At 38.1% G+C, this 14787-nt stretch overlaps 2 protein-coding genes across 2 annotated transcripts in view, besides 1 other annotated feature; both read right to left on the bottom strand.

Moving 5' to 3' along the window:
* The window catches only part of CG45002 (uncharacterized protein), a 97664-nt gene extending 84707 nt beyond the window's left edge, over positions 1-12957 (bottom strand). The window contains exon 1 of the mRNA NM_001298429.1: positions 12809-12957. The gene's annotated coding sequence lies outside the window, so the exon portion shown is untranslated. The remainder of the gene's footprint in view (positions 1-12808) is intronic.
* Positions 4214-4399: a mobile genetic element.
* A 571-nt stretch (positions 12958-13528) lies between the features above and the next one.
* CG43077 (uncharacterized protein) lies at positions 13529-14748 on the bottom strand. Its single transcript, NM_001258795.1, has 3 exons — positions 14596-14748; positions 14356-14529; positions 13529-14201 (listed from the first exon to the last, which is right to left on the bottom strand). Exons 1-3 carry the CDS (start codon positions 14680-14682, stop codon positions 13596-13598), a joined length of 867 nt encoding a protein of 288 aa, NP_001245724.1. The 5' UTR covers positions 14683-14748; the 3' UTR covers positions 13529-13595.
* Positions 14749-14787: the final 39 nt, after the last annotated feature.

A 14787-nucleotide genomic window follows, 5' to 3' on the forward strand; every position in this document is an offset into this window, starting at 1 on the left:
CCAACCGCTTTTCATACCTGACCGTGCCCATCAGCCTGCCCCCTTCGGGGAGTTTTCTTTTCAATTTTCCTGCTGGCGCTGCTGGCGAACGAAGTCGGCAAACATCATCAACAATGTGCGAAACAAAAATTAATTGAAATAGCGGCAGCATCGCAGCCAAGAGACAACAGGCAGGAAGTCCTTTCTGTTTTCCCTTTTTCCATTTTCCCACAACCAGACACACGCACACACGCAACGCTATTCCGCAAAGCGAAATGCCAGGAGGTAACAAGTACATAATAATAATCGTAAATAATATACAAAAAAGTGAACACGAGAAATAATGGAGAACACTGAAGCACTTAAAACGCGCCACTATCGCATATAAACTGTATTTATGTCTCTAAGTATGGCCCAAATGTAGCATACTTTTCAGGGTGACCGACGAGGAAATAAATTTGTGCTGAAATTTTTGAGAAAAAGTCCATTCCTAAGATTCAAACATTGTAACTGAAAAAGTTTGGAATGTGAGAGGATTTCAGCTTCAACTTAAATTTGGCGTTATTAGAAGAATACTTAGATAAAATAAATGTAAGAAAAGTAATTTAACTTTATTTAAACAAAAGAAGTGTGGTTTTAAATATATTGAATGTATAGATTCATACGATTTTTTAAAACAACAAATGAAATATATAAACGGATACTTCACATTGAATTCATTTTACAGGGTACCTGAAGTTCGTTAGCAACCGTACACTTGTAGTGTTAAAATGGCCATATCTCGACCTGTCGACCCATGAGAATGTTTCATTTTTGTTGTCTTAATGAAGTTCGCTCAAAGTATTTCTCGGCCCGCTTTTGTGTGAGATTTGTTTACATTTTTTTTTTTTTTTTTTTTTTTTTTGTGGGTTAGCCTCTAACTGGTAACTGGGGATTCGTTTCGGCCTCTTCACTTCTTTTGCTTGGCTGACCGTTGGTAATTTGAAAAGTGTTAATCAGCCGGTCGTATCTCAGCGGGCGACTTTATGGCCAAAACTTTGCCATCATCAGGTGCAGCCAATAATTTCGTTATTCAAACCTTTTTTGTGTCCGATGGAAGAAACTTTTTGGCCGCTGCTCGTTTGTAGTTCAAAAGGATACGAAGCTCGTGGCTCATGAAATTGCTTGACATTCGGGGAAAATGCGGAAAAAAATGGGCGAAAAAGGGCGGCCAGAGAAATAAAAGTTTTTCCTCCCTCCATAATGGAATTGCCAAGCATCCGGCAAAAGTCAGGGTCATGACATAATATACTATCCAGCAGCACAGGTTGTAATATGTGCTCTGTGCTCCGATCTTCCTGCCCACATAAGTAAGTTAATTTCCATTGCCTGTGTCAACTCGGATGTCTCATGTCTGGCGGCAGTTTGCTCATTTTTTGGGTCCACAACTTGTCGCCGTCGCGATATGCAAACTTCATCTGTACTTCAGCCCACCCACATAAATACGCCAAGAATGCACTGGAAAATTGATGTTAATCTCGCGCCATTGAATAATATCCAATTGGATTTTTATTAATATATAATTAATTGCATTTTATTATCGCTTTAGTTACTGAAGAATTTCATTAAAGCCCAGTTGGGAAATATTTATAATCAATTTATATTCAATTACAACGAAGTGTTGACTTTCTTCAATTTTATTACATTAAATTGCGCATTCATGTTAGTGCGCCCTTTTTTCTCGGTGCATTCGTGGCATCACATTTCAGGCAACGGCAGGCACTCAACTCGATTCCATTTGGCCGACGTTGCAGCAACTCTCTGCAACTGTTGCACTTTGCGCACTTTCTAAACCCCCCTTGAAAAAGCCCCCCCCCCCTCACCACCACCTTCGTTGAACCCTTTTTGCCATGCATTTTTTGGTGCAATTCCTGGCTGGGGAAATATGCAAATAGAGCTCACAATTTGGATTCTGTGCGGCTGCTGGTCGAAAATCAAAAATGGCAACAAACTCGAATGGCAAATCTCGAAAACAGAGCAAAAATAAAAATGATCCATGGCGTGTTTGGAGGCCATCGAAACAATGTCAACAATGGCGCCCAATTTTCTGCACTTCCTTTGCACTTTCACCCATCAACCAACTGAAATTCATTCCCTTTTCCGACCTTCCCCACTTTCCCCACCCAATTTCCAATCTCATCTTTTCTTAGAACTCCGATTGCAAAGGGTGTTGGGAATAGGTAGATCTACAAGGAAATGGACTTTAAATGGAAAAAAACATTAAAGAATGCACTGACTTCAATTTGCTTTGAATGCATATATATGTCCATCTTAAAATTTACTTTATGAAATTAAAATATTATTTTCCATATTTCCACACTGTCTTTGTTACCATTGAAATAAACAGCATCTAATAATATATTACAATATTATATTACAGGACAACTGACAATCCTTTCTATTTAATACAAATTCCTTTTGGCAAGCCGAATAATTCTAAGAAACTACAATTTTCAGCTCAAAGTTTTCCCTTCAGGGCTCTGCATTTTAGATTTGAAATCGGATTTCGCGTTTAGAATTTACATTGCCGTCTGCTGCAATTTAAAAGTTTTTGCTCGCCATCAAAAATATATGCAAAACTTATGCATAAATGCTACGAGTATATGAGTATGGGAAGGAACAAAGAGCAAACCATATAATCGATTTGACTGTAGGCGGAATTTATAGTTTTTGGCTACTCAATTATGCAAATGCCCAGCGAAAACATCCAATTCTGTGCACCACAACACAATGGAACAGCATGAAACCAGCGGAAACAACACGAACACACACAGACCATTTAATAAAACCGACACAAAAACACAAAAACAAGCCAATCAACAATGAACAATGAACAAAAGTTTTCAATGCATTTTCACTAGGACGAGGGTAAAAGCGTCGAGGATAAAGGCTTTAAACAAATGGAAACGCTGATTCTTTCAATCCATTTTGGTTGCGAATTTAAAATGATGATTGGCACGTGGGCCAACTTTCAAATCACCTGTTGAATAATTAACACTGAAATGGCATTGCTATAAAAATGTATATATAAACACACATATTTTATCGAAAATCAGGGATAATAAACGGGTTTGTTGTTTTTTTTTTTTCAGCCTTTATTATGCAGAGCTTTTGATATAAATTCTACAAAAGTTAATTGTTTTAAGTATATATTTATTCGGACTCCATGAATCAGCAGATAAAAGGCAGCTTGACTTTTTTATCTTTTTTTTATACTTTTTGTTTATACCATAAATTATTTATAAAAAGCAACATTTGGCAACGTATTTGTATAATTGAAATTAAAACTTTGTATTTCGATTTCATTTTCCGCTTTAAAGCAATTTGTATAATAAAAACAATTATTTGGTAAATCAAGACAAGCACTTAGCTGGAAAATATCACAATAACTTGACATCATTCAATTGCGTTTAATGGCAATTTAAATGGCAACTTGACTTTCGTCTCGTCCACACACTTTTCCCACCCATCAATTAATCGGAAAATGCCGCCCAGCTCGTTGGCAAGGCAAACCAATTAAGCTCAGCCGGTTAAGCCAATGGCTTTGGTAAACATTCTGGGATATGGGGATATGGTATTTGGGATATATGGTCCATCAGATACTATGGTATCTGAACCGGATTTTATTTATTTTGAGTGGCCACCGTCTTTGTGCGTCAATTAAATATTCAGCATATTTAACATAAATAATGCGACAAGCAGCTTAACTCGTATTTTGCATCAAAAGCTCATTAAAATTTCAACGTTTCGGCATTCGGCGAAAATAAACGAAATGCCAATATAAATTGAAGGTGTTCGGTTCGAGTCAAGTGGGGAGCATCCATCAATCGCCCATATGGAATAATCAATCATTCGGAGCTCACCTGAAACTCATTTGCTAAGCATTTTGCACCTGCAAGCGAACGGCAAGTTTGCGCTGCTTACCTTTGATAAATGTCAAAACATTTTCATTTGCCACTCGTTGCATAACAAATCAAACGTTTGGCAATTGTCACGGCGAAAAGACAAAGGACGGTGAAGTCTAGGGTGTCACGAGGGTATGATGAACACCATGCAAAAGTAGCAAACAGTCTTCAACTGACTTCAATAAACCAATTTTCTGTTTTCAAAAATCAGCTTAAAAATACTCGTACATTCGCCCATTTATTTTGTAAATAAATATATAAAAATATATAAAAAAGGGAACTAAAATATACAGTATAATTCGCTTAGCTGCCTCGAGTACTTTGCACAATGCCTCGATGCAGGTAACTTAAAAATGCAGCTAACTTAATTTTTTTTTTTCTATTTTCTATTTTCTATTCACACAAAAAAATGGAAAAATAATGCAGATATCTTGCCGATGCAGCTAACTATCGATGCAGCTAAGCGAATTATACTGTATATATATTTAATACAATTATTTCTGGATGAAATTAAAATGGGTAACTTTGAAATAAAATTATGTATTGTACATCTAGGGAAATAAATCGGAGATTAACCTTTTAATAATCATTTGATTGCAGCGCACAAATTGAAATGCCAAATTGTGATTACCGGTGGCAATTAATTAAATAACGTTTATTTATGACCAAATTGGACATCCTGCATTAAAGGAGGCAGCGAGTCCTGCCACTCAATTAGCAAAGCCATGTGCCATGCATTTGCGCAGGACCTTTCGCATATTTTGAGGGGTTAAGCTGCTTAAGTTCATTAGGCCATAAAAATAGCGCTCATTTGGACGCCCTGCGATTCCCGAGGCCATGAAAGTTGAGTGCTCTGCACCCCAGAATGTAACAATTTCACTGGTCCTTAAAATAACACGGAAATAACCGACAGTGAATAAAAGGCAGCAACACGAGACCGAATGGGAAAAAATTCCACATAATAGTGTAACTAAAATGCACTTACTAAGGAAAGTACTTGTACTATAATACAGTTAAAGTAGAAAGTACTTGGCACTCAACATTGGCTTGTTGTTCGTCTTTCGTCTTTATGGAAAAACATGTTTAATAGTTTTAAAACACACTTGACTAGCTTATAATACAACTCAGATATAAATATATAAAATGTATATAAATGTTTCTTTTTAGGTTTCAGTGCAGCTAACAAGACTATCTGAGTTATCAAAAAGAGTGTGACTTTTTGAACTTTCAGCTATGTTTTCTTGAGAAATCAGCCTTTGAGCGAAGGACTGAATTCAATTTTCTTGTGCATTTTCCGCTTTGTATGCTTACCTTTTTCTGCGGTTATCTTTCCTCTTCGCATGCTGGGTTTTTCTCTCTATTTACCACACTGAGCAATTAGTAAGGACATAAATAAACAAAAAAAAATGGGAGATTGAAAATTCTAAAGGCATTCTGTGTGGTTTGCTGGCTTCTTGCCCACTTGGCAGCTTTGCCCTATTTTTTTTTTAGAGTTTTCGCACGTTAAGAGAAGGCTCCCCAGTTGTTGTTCCTTAACGGTTTTCTAATGAGCTCGACCTATAACGCCCTAGGACAAGCTCAGGAGAATCTGTCGCCCACTTGTGGTCCTTCCCCCCTCAAACTTTTTTTCGTTCTGACAGGATGCATAAATTCCAAGCAATTTAAGATGAGACACAGCTGAGACACACCAGCATCCACCAAAACATCCGTGCCACCCACATGTCGTGGGCAAAACAATGGGGCACTTTTGGCCCTAAGTAAGTGCTCGACCCCCCCCCCCTTTTTGTCACCACCCATGATGTCCTGGGAATTCTGTTATTCTTTAGGCTGCTCTATGCTTGTTTGTTTGTGTGTGAGGTGTAGAGGAGATAATTATGCCCAAGGATAAATATTCATGATATTTTTGTTTAGTGCCAACAAGCCGAAAGCCCCGAGATGCAATCGTTTATTGTCCAGGAATGTGGGCGAAACTTTAGTTTTAGTTGGAATTTTGTGGAAAATGAGTGGGAGTGGGATTGAAAGATATTCTAACTAAACATTCAATAAAACACATTTCAAATATCAAATGCGAAAAAAGGAGGAAATATTGAGGAGTTCATCTAAGCGATGAGTCCAATGAAGCCATTTGAAGCACTCCACCAATCTCACTTGGAAAATGCCATTACAATTTCGCCCTAAAGCTGATAAATTGAATTGTCTCCTCTCGGCCATTATCCCCGCCCCTTTTTTTGCGATGCCCCTGCCCCCAAAACCAAACCGTCTTTTTCCAGTTTTGATGACTGCAATTTGTGGCCAAAGCGAGGCGAAGTTTCAAAGCAAAACTTGGTCAATTAATTCATTGCAAATAGAACAACAACCACTACAGCAATGGCAATACCAACAACCAAGGAAAGGAGCAAAAAAAAAAGGAAAACAATTCTGATGATGGCCACTTGAAGGATACTTTTGTTTTCCTGTTGTCCTCTCCTTTTTACAATGACATCGTTTCCCTGTTGCGTTCTGTTCACAATAGAAATGAGAAGTTGTCCTTTTTTCTCACTTCTGAGATTTCACTATTTAACAACAAATTTGTCTTATTTAGTAACTAATAATATCTAAGCATTAACAAAAAAGAAATGATTTAAAACACGTTACGTATACGCAGTGTGGCCATGTCGTATGCATAACTTCTAAGGCATTTGCGTACAAATTGGAATAAATAAGTTTTAAATAGCTACATTAATATCTAAAGTTGTGACCTGTGTTTTACATTAGTTTTACAAAGTCTAAAGCCCTTTAATTTAAATTTAAAAGAAAATAAATGCAATAAAAAACGAAAATCCCTAGCCCCGGTTATATTTCCCATTTTCTAATTGTTATTTTTACCCGCTCGCTGTTGATTTTCCATTGGCATCACTTCTGCCACACACATGCGGCGCGAGGGGCGTGGCCCGACTGGGGGCGGTGGATGAAAACAAGTTTGTTGTCGTTGTCGGTGCCTGTGGCCTGTCCATTGAATTTAATGCCCGAGTTTAACTTTTCACCCCCTTCCAAATACCCCTGTTGACAAATCCGTGGTCTCACCCTTCTGCCGGCGCCCCTGGACAGCATGATGGACATACGTGCCCGGAATCCCAACAATATGGAGCAATTTGGATCGCGATGCACCCAAGACCGACCAACGACGAAACTTATGTGTCATATTTCAAATTTATCTGCCGGTTATAACAAGCATTCTTGAGGCTGTATTTGGTACCTAAAATCCTTTGATTATTTTACCAAATTAGGATTAATCGTAAATATTTTGTTACCTTTTATTAAAACGGGCGAAAAAAATAGAATATAATATGTTAGAGAAAATGAACTGAGTCAATCTAGAATCTTTACTGGTAAATTGCTTTCATAAATGTATACTATTGTTATTACAATTCGGTTCACTTTCAAAGCACCTTGACTACAAATTGAGCTGCACTTGATAAGATAATTGATCTGGCTAAACAGTTCCGTAAGCGTTTTCAACCGGACGTCCAATGCAGGTTCAATTGTTATTTTAATTTCGGTTTATCTTTTGGCTTCCAGTGCGAACAAGTTCAGCTGCAATTTAGGGACACCAACGGGCGATAAGCTTACATTGAGGACAAGGGACACAGGACGTAGGAAACAGGACACAGGATACAGGACACAGGACACATGACATTTGACAAGGGCTTAAGGGCGCAAAGCTTTAAAAGCCAGGCTCAATTCTATGCTGCCCCAAAGGTGCTACACGGCAAGAAATAACTACAAAAAGTTGCTTAAAAAAGTTGGTTGAAAAAAAAACCCTTAAAAATATTCACATATATTAGATATAAGTAAATATAAATGTAAGTACTTTTAACAAATATTTTGTTAAGAATAAAACATGAAAACCTATGTGATATTTTCTCTCCGCACAGCATGTTTGGCCGATAAGAAGAGGTTGCCCCTTTGGGCCATAAAAGTTAAGATGGATTTTATGGGCAAGCATCGAGCGGGCCACTTTTTATTGGCACATCATTTGTTCGCTCATAGATGGAAAGGCAACTGGGGAGTCTTGTGTCCAAAGTCTTACTCTTGAGTACTGGACCAAAAGAAAGGGCGTAGCTCAAACGGAAACGGAAATGCACAGCACAACAACGGCCGATAAGAGGCGTAAACAAATGCATCAAAGCAAAAGGAGATAAAAGCAGAGAAAATCTGTTTCCGGCCAACTTAAGTAGGCAACGGATGGGGAGCCCGTAAATCCGCCCAAGTCACCCAAACACTTTGAATGCAAATTCAAGCAAAAATTGCAACTCGTACGGCACAAAATCGGGGAATTAGTCCTGACCAGCCTAAAAGCATTCGCCCGTGTTCGTTGGGCACTTTGGGCCAGGTCGAAAATCCCTCAACCCCAACAAAAGCCATTAAACGCCCGGGGTCGCAGGTTAAAGCCGCTGAATTTGCCGCCAGAACAACAGCCAAGCCAACCAAATGAAAACCAAAAAAAAATATATATATATATACACATACAAAGCTGCGACAAAATCTCGGCGGACTTACCAAAAAGGCTTAGCTAATGACAATTTAAGGATTTTGCTGATTTTGTTATTAACATAAATTTACTCTCAAAGTAATGGAAGGCGCGACGATGGAAGGTGGAAACGGGTAATGGCCTAGCGAATAAAGTGTTTTTGCTGGCCCCCAAAATCTCTTGCAAATCTCACTCAAAAGTAACGAATTTCTTTGCGCGCACAACGCACTTTTAGTGCTCTACAAAATAATTGAAAATTGTATTTTTATATAAAATCGAAAAATATCTCATAAACTAAACAAATAAATATTATTTATTAATTCATGTAATAATTAATAATGTTTCTATATCTATCTTCATAACTTGCATCATGTCATTTATATCCCTGTAAAGATGTTAAATATCCCAAATATTTTTGAAGTTCTCAAGGATATATTTTTCGAAATCAAGACATTCACGAAGGGAGTATACCCCCTAAAAACTAAGTCCTCTAAATAAACAAACACAAATGTTCCGAGTTGGCTTTTCGCACACATAAACCTTAATGCGACGCACACTTTAAATGTATTTGTGCCCGGGTTTCTCTTTCTTTTCGCAATTTTTCGTTGTTTTACAAAAAAAAAAGACGAGGTACACACATATATTTACTATATATATATATATATACATATACATTTAAAGGCGAGTATATGTATGTATGTGCGCATAACACCTTGGTGACATATGCCAACTTACGACAATGACATGCGAAACATCAGCAGCCCACAAGCCACCGCCACCTCCCCTGCCACGCCCCCTTTTCCACAACTTGAGGGGCTGGGGAAAATGTTGAAGAAGCAGCGGAACAACAGCAATCAGATATAATCAGCAGAAAAAAAAAACAATTTAGCCATCTTAGATAAGGGAAATGCTGGCAAACCGACCTGGTTCTCGAGGAAAACCCATTATTGAAGGATTAGAAATCGATATGGGAAGTGGATAAGGAATATTGCAAGAACTATTTCGATTACCGGTGCAATCTGCCAGTTTTGGATTTTAAGATTGAATCGTATTCCCATTCCTAAATAGCCAAAACACTCAAATTTAATAAGCTGTGACTCATATACATATATGTAATATAAACCACCACCACCAATGATGACAGAATAATAATCCCATAAAAATAATAACGTTTGTATAATTTCCATAAAATTAAAATGTATTTTCGCTCGTTAGACTTACTGTTTTCTTAGGCCAGTGCGAAAACGAAAACATATTTCTTTAGAATCAGCATCAGCATAAACAGTTCATTCGCACTTATCCCACACTTGATTTGGACTATCCCCAATCGCTATATATACATATACATATATAGATATATTATTCTAGCCCCAAAGCAACATCTGTAGCGCCCGGCTATAAAGAAAAGTCGCACATAAAAATGTAGGCCCGAAAAGTGGGAAATCAGAGCTAGATGTTTACGATTTCATTGCCATGTATCTTGATTTCGGACAACCGATACAGATATGTTCGAAATTGTAGTTACGTGACCATATGTGGCAAAGCAAATATGTTGTGTTCAAAAGTTAATGTATAAATAAGAATAATATTAAAAATTTGTGGTTCTCAAAAACAAATCAAAAAATATTTTAAAGGTGTCAATATCAAGTTATTAACAAAAATGAATATCTAACAAGCATAAAATCTTTAAATTTGTTGTATTATTGGGTATCTTATTTAAAATTGCTATTCACTCATTCACCGCTGTATGCAAAGTAGTATGTCCCTGCTGATTTTTTTTTTTTTTTTTTTGTGGCCTTAGGGTGCAGAAATCTCTGGATAAACCCTCATAAAACACACGGCATAAAAGGAAGTGTAGTGGGGCCTGGATGCTCTCCTTTTTAGTTTGCTGACAATGTGTTTACTGCGCTCCACTTTCCTTGCAGATTTTCTTTTGGAGTCGAGAAAGTTCGTAAGTCAAAAATGGTCGACGAAAACTCCAGATGATAAATGCAATTTGTATAAGTGTCACGCAGTTCGCTGGGGATCGGAAAACGTTGACCTCGACTTTGGACCACTTCTATTACCTCATTTAAATCAGACCAAAAACATTAGGCCAAAGTCATAAAACATGGTGAAAACAATTTTTTGTGTCGCAGCCGTCCGGGAGGAAATAAAAATGTAAATGTATGTGGGCCCGCAAATGAAATTATAACAGGGAGCTACTTCCATTTTTTTTGTTTTCTGCCTCATTTTGGGGGCGTCGAAATTCCCTGGGAGGTCCATTGAAAATTTCCCCATCCCTTATGGATGGCCAGAAAAAATGAAATAGCCAACTAAATAAAATGCGAAGAGGCTATAAAATTGAGTGCAGTTGCCGAAACAAGGAATCGCCAGCGAAAATGAAAATGAAAATGAAAATGTTTGTCAAGCACGAAACAACAGCCACATCAACATTGAGCATTTCGACCGCACTGCTGGCCAATGTTTTTGGCCATAAAGAGAAATCCGGCCGAAACAAGAGTCTAAATCAAGAAAACCAGCGACAGAAAGTCGCAAATGAAAACGAAAGTGAAATACATGCACATAATTTGAATAGAAGGAACGAACGCTCCTTTTCCACTGATTTTTCGGTTTTTTTTTTTCGATTCTCGACGAAGGTCAAAGGGAATTTGGTTTAACCAATTAAGAAACTGCGGTCGTCTGAAGTTGTGGTTTTTTGGATTTTTTGGTTTTCTTAGGCTTACTAGGGAATTCAATTGATTGGGGACTTAATCAACTAAATAAATGTGTGGAGAAGGCGACGAGTAAGTTTTATTAATTTAATTTGAATGAATGTGCCTTTTCTTCTTCTTAAATACAAATATAGCGAACAGAAACTAACAGATATAGATAACTTTAGCCAATATCTTATATGAAGTATATTGATTTCTCTGTACTGCATCAATCTGAATCTGCATCAGTCCAAAGAATAAAACTTAAATTTTCTCGTGGAAAATTTTAGAAAACGCATTGAAGACCCTTTGGCGAAAATGGGGAGACAAATAATAGCTGTAGATTAATAATGAAAATAATATTATTATTTTTGTTTGCTGCACATTTCTCTTGCTGGCACTCAAATGACCGCATCAGCCCGGCACCCTCGCCCCTACAATTTTCCTTTATGATTTTCCCCCGCCCCGCCACGCCCCGCCCCGCACCGCCTTAACGCATTTTGTTTGCTATGGATGCCAAAAGGACTTGGCGGCGTCAAATTTATGGCTCTTGACTCTCGACTCTTGGCATTCCAGAGCGCGCAGAATGCAGAATGCTCCATTGTCAATAAGGTCCTTCCGCCCAAACACCCTTCCCCAATTTCCGCCCACTTTTTAGCTTTAAGAGCGTTTCGCCATTTTTGGCGGGCGAGCGAAATAAATTTCGAGGGCAGCCAGAAGAAGTGCATGAAATCAAACACAATAAGCGGAAGAGCCGCAAATCAATTTTGAAGGACATGACAATATCCTTGGACCCTTCTCTAATTAGCTTACAAGGGGGGGGGGGGGAGGGGGCGGTCCAAGGAGTCGCGGGGGCAAATGGAACGGAAAACAAATCAATGACAGATGATGAGTGGTCGCGACAAGCACTCAAGCGTGGCACACTGAAAAAAAAAAGGACAGGGCACATAATTGCACATGCACAGCCCGCAGTGCAATCGACCAACACAAAAATATATAGTTCCTATTCATAGCTAAATAAAATATAACTAAAAACATATTGTTTCAAAAACTGATCCACATCTTCTGCGAGTGCACTACAAGGGCTACGAGGGCTGCAATTTCAGCCCCCACCCATAAATATGCATTTGTATATTCCCCTGTTTGTTCGGTTTATGTGACAGCCTCAAAGTGCATTCAAAATAAAGTATGCAGGCTGCCGTTTTTGAGCTGTTTTTGCCAAGTTTGACAATTTGTAAATGGGAAATCATAAAGGACATACAAGCTAGTCTAAAATGGTTGCGTATTTCAGTAAATTTAAAACTATAGAGCAAAGTTTTGCGCCATGTGCTGTTGAAAATGTTGTTTTTCAACATCAGGCCAGCAATATTTACTTATTGTCCATTATTTATTTGTCAAAATCACAACAATTTAAGCATAAAAAGTAAATTAATCTTTTAAAAGGCATCATTATCAATTTTTTATGTTTTTAAGTTCGTTTTACATGCATCTGCAAAAATAAATAGTTTGGCTAATAAGAACTTCACATTTTCATAGCATTGTGTTCGTTGCACTTTTGTTTCAAATTTCCTAGCTTTTTAAATCAATCGAGTATTGAATAATATTACTATAATGTGATCACAACTGTCCACCAATTTAAAAATTCCAATATATATTTTTTTTTTTTAATTTTTCTTGCTCACCCTTGGGAGTTTTTGGTTAGTGAACTTCCACAAGAAATTAAATGTGCAAGTTTATTTTATTAATTTAATTCTACCGCGCGCTTCTGATGTCTTTACACATGCGAAACACTCTCAAACAAAAATAAAAAATTCGAGAACTGACCGAACCGATAACCGTTACTCGGCGTTTTCGAAACTCAACCGTTTCGCTGAAAGTTGACCCGTTTATTTGGTCCTGTGTCCGCTGGCAAGCGAACGCGTCGAATGCTGAACTGCTACTTGTTGGCGTTTCGTCGTCCTCCGAAAACGAAAACGAAGCAGAGATGCTAGGGCAATGCAAAAAAAAAACGCAAAGGAAAAAGGAAAACAACACAGATACGCACGCACACGGACGCGAACTTTTCCGCCTCACCCGCCACCCCCCCGCTGAAGGTTCATTTTCCGATTCATTCTGGCGAATTCGCTGCGCTGCACATTCGTCTATTGGGTATTCGCAAGCTTAGAGCTTTGAGCTTTAAGCTTTTCCAACGGCTGCAAAGGAAGAGCCCCTTTGGCGCCAAGTTTGTAAGTTACTACAATTCTATCTTCTTTCTGTACCCCAGATTTAAATTAGATTCTCTTATCAAAGCCCCAAATAAAATTACTGCTGAATTCGCGATTCATTCAGCTTCAAATGTCCTGAAGAATTAGCGTTAAATTTGAAGTTCCTTCCCCAATATCAATAAGTAAGACAATTCGAATATGTTTCCCCCCTGTTACCCCAAATTTAATTATAAAAAATATACACAAAAATAAAAAAGGAATCCTATTAGTTGTCTCGTTTGAATTGTGCTATCGCATCATGCAGACTATCCAGGAGCCCAAGTTCGATTATCTTGTTGTTCAGACATACGCGCAGCAAGCGCTTTATCGTCGAATAAATTACCTCGGAATTAGACAAATCATTGGTGGCAGTAGTACGCCAATCAATTTTGCTAAGTATCAATTTCTCGGACTCCGTAAAAATCTCTTCATCTTTAGATTTACTCTTGGTTTCTTCATTAGATGACAATCGTCCACTCTGCGGTGGCTTGCAAAAAGTAAAATCACATCCATTTTTGTCTGCCATTGCCTGCTTTTGCTCCATCTCTGCAATCTCCGCTCGAACCGTCCTTCTGATTTCTTCGGCAGTCTTTGAAACATACTTTCTTGGCTGTTCCTTTGTGAAGCAGTTGCAACTGTACTTTCCGGTAGACTTAACTCTGGACGAGGACCTTGGCGAATCCTCCCTATAGCAACTGAATGGTGTTGATATGCTAGACTCTCTCTTCTTATATTGAACTTGATCTTTAGGCTCTTCAAATCCGGACATCGATTTCATTTTACTGTAACTTTTTCGTCCTTTATCCGAATGACTAAACTGTATGTCGGAAATCTAAGGTCGTAATTATGAATGAATAATCAATGATGGGATATTTAATTTTTGATCACAAAATGTCAAATGATAATAGCGATTAATGAAGAATTCGCGGCATGTACATACATACATATGTACATACTTTGGAATAAACGAATTATTGCTTATTTACCCGCGTTTGTTGTGGCGTTCGAGCAGTGGACTCCGCCGAGTGCGATAAAAGGATTTTCTGTCCAAGCGCTTCGTTGCAGTATGGACATCTGAGATCTGAGCATCTAACGCCATCGTATATATATTTCGAACTTTTCTGAATAAGTAAGCGACACGATTCAGCGGAATTGCATCGCTACATTATAATTGAATAGTTGAATCATTATAAACCAGAAACGAGGCACTATTCGCCGGGACTCACTTTTAAAGACGAGCAAGAGCAAGAGCGGCGGCAAGAGCAATGGCAACAAGTGCATCCATTGTAGAAGTTTTCTTCCATTTTATTCATTGTTCAGAATCGAAAATCAAAAATATTATTATGTTGTTAGAGATTTTTTCGTATGACTTTCGTTTACGGGAGCACGATTGGAACTGATGCTTTCCTGTGACACAG

This window comes from Drosophila melanogaster, chromosome X, assembly GCF_000001215.4.
Source record: "Drosophila melanogaster chromosome X".
Classification (NCBI taxonomy): domain Eukaryota; kingdom Metazoa; phylum Arthropoda; class Insecta; order Diptera; family Drosophilidae; genus Drosophila; species Drosophila melanogaster.

Excerpts from the sequence above, each read along its gene's own strand:
- CG43077 (NM_001258795.1), bottom strand. The coding sequence starts at position 14,682 with ATGAATAAAATGGAAGAAAACTTCTACAATGGATGCACTTGTTGCCAT. Across the intron at positions 14,530-14,595 it reads GCTCTTGCTCGTCTTTAAAA|CGATGCAATTCCGCTGAATC; the intron begins GTGAGTCCCGGC and ends ATTATAATGTAG. Across the intron at positions 14,202-14,355 it reads GAACGCCACAACAAACGCGG|ATTTCCGACATACAGTTTAG; the intron begins GTAAATAAGCAA and ends TTACGACCTTAG.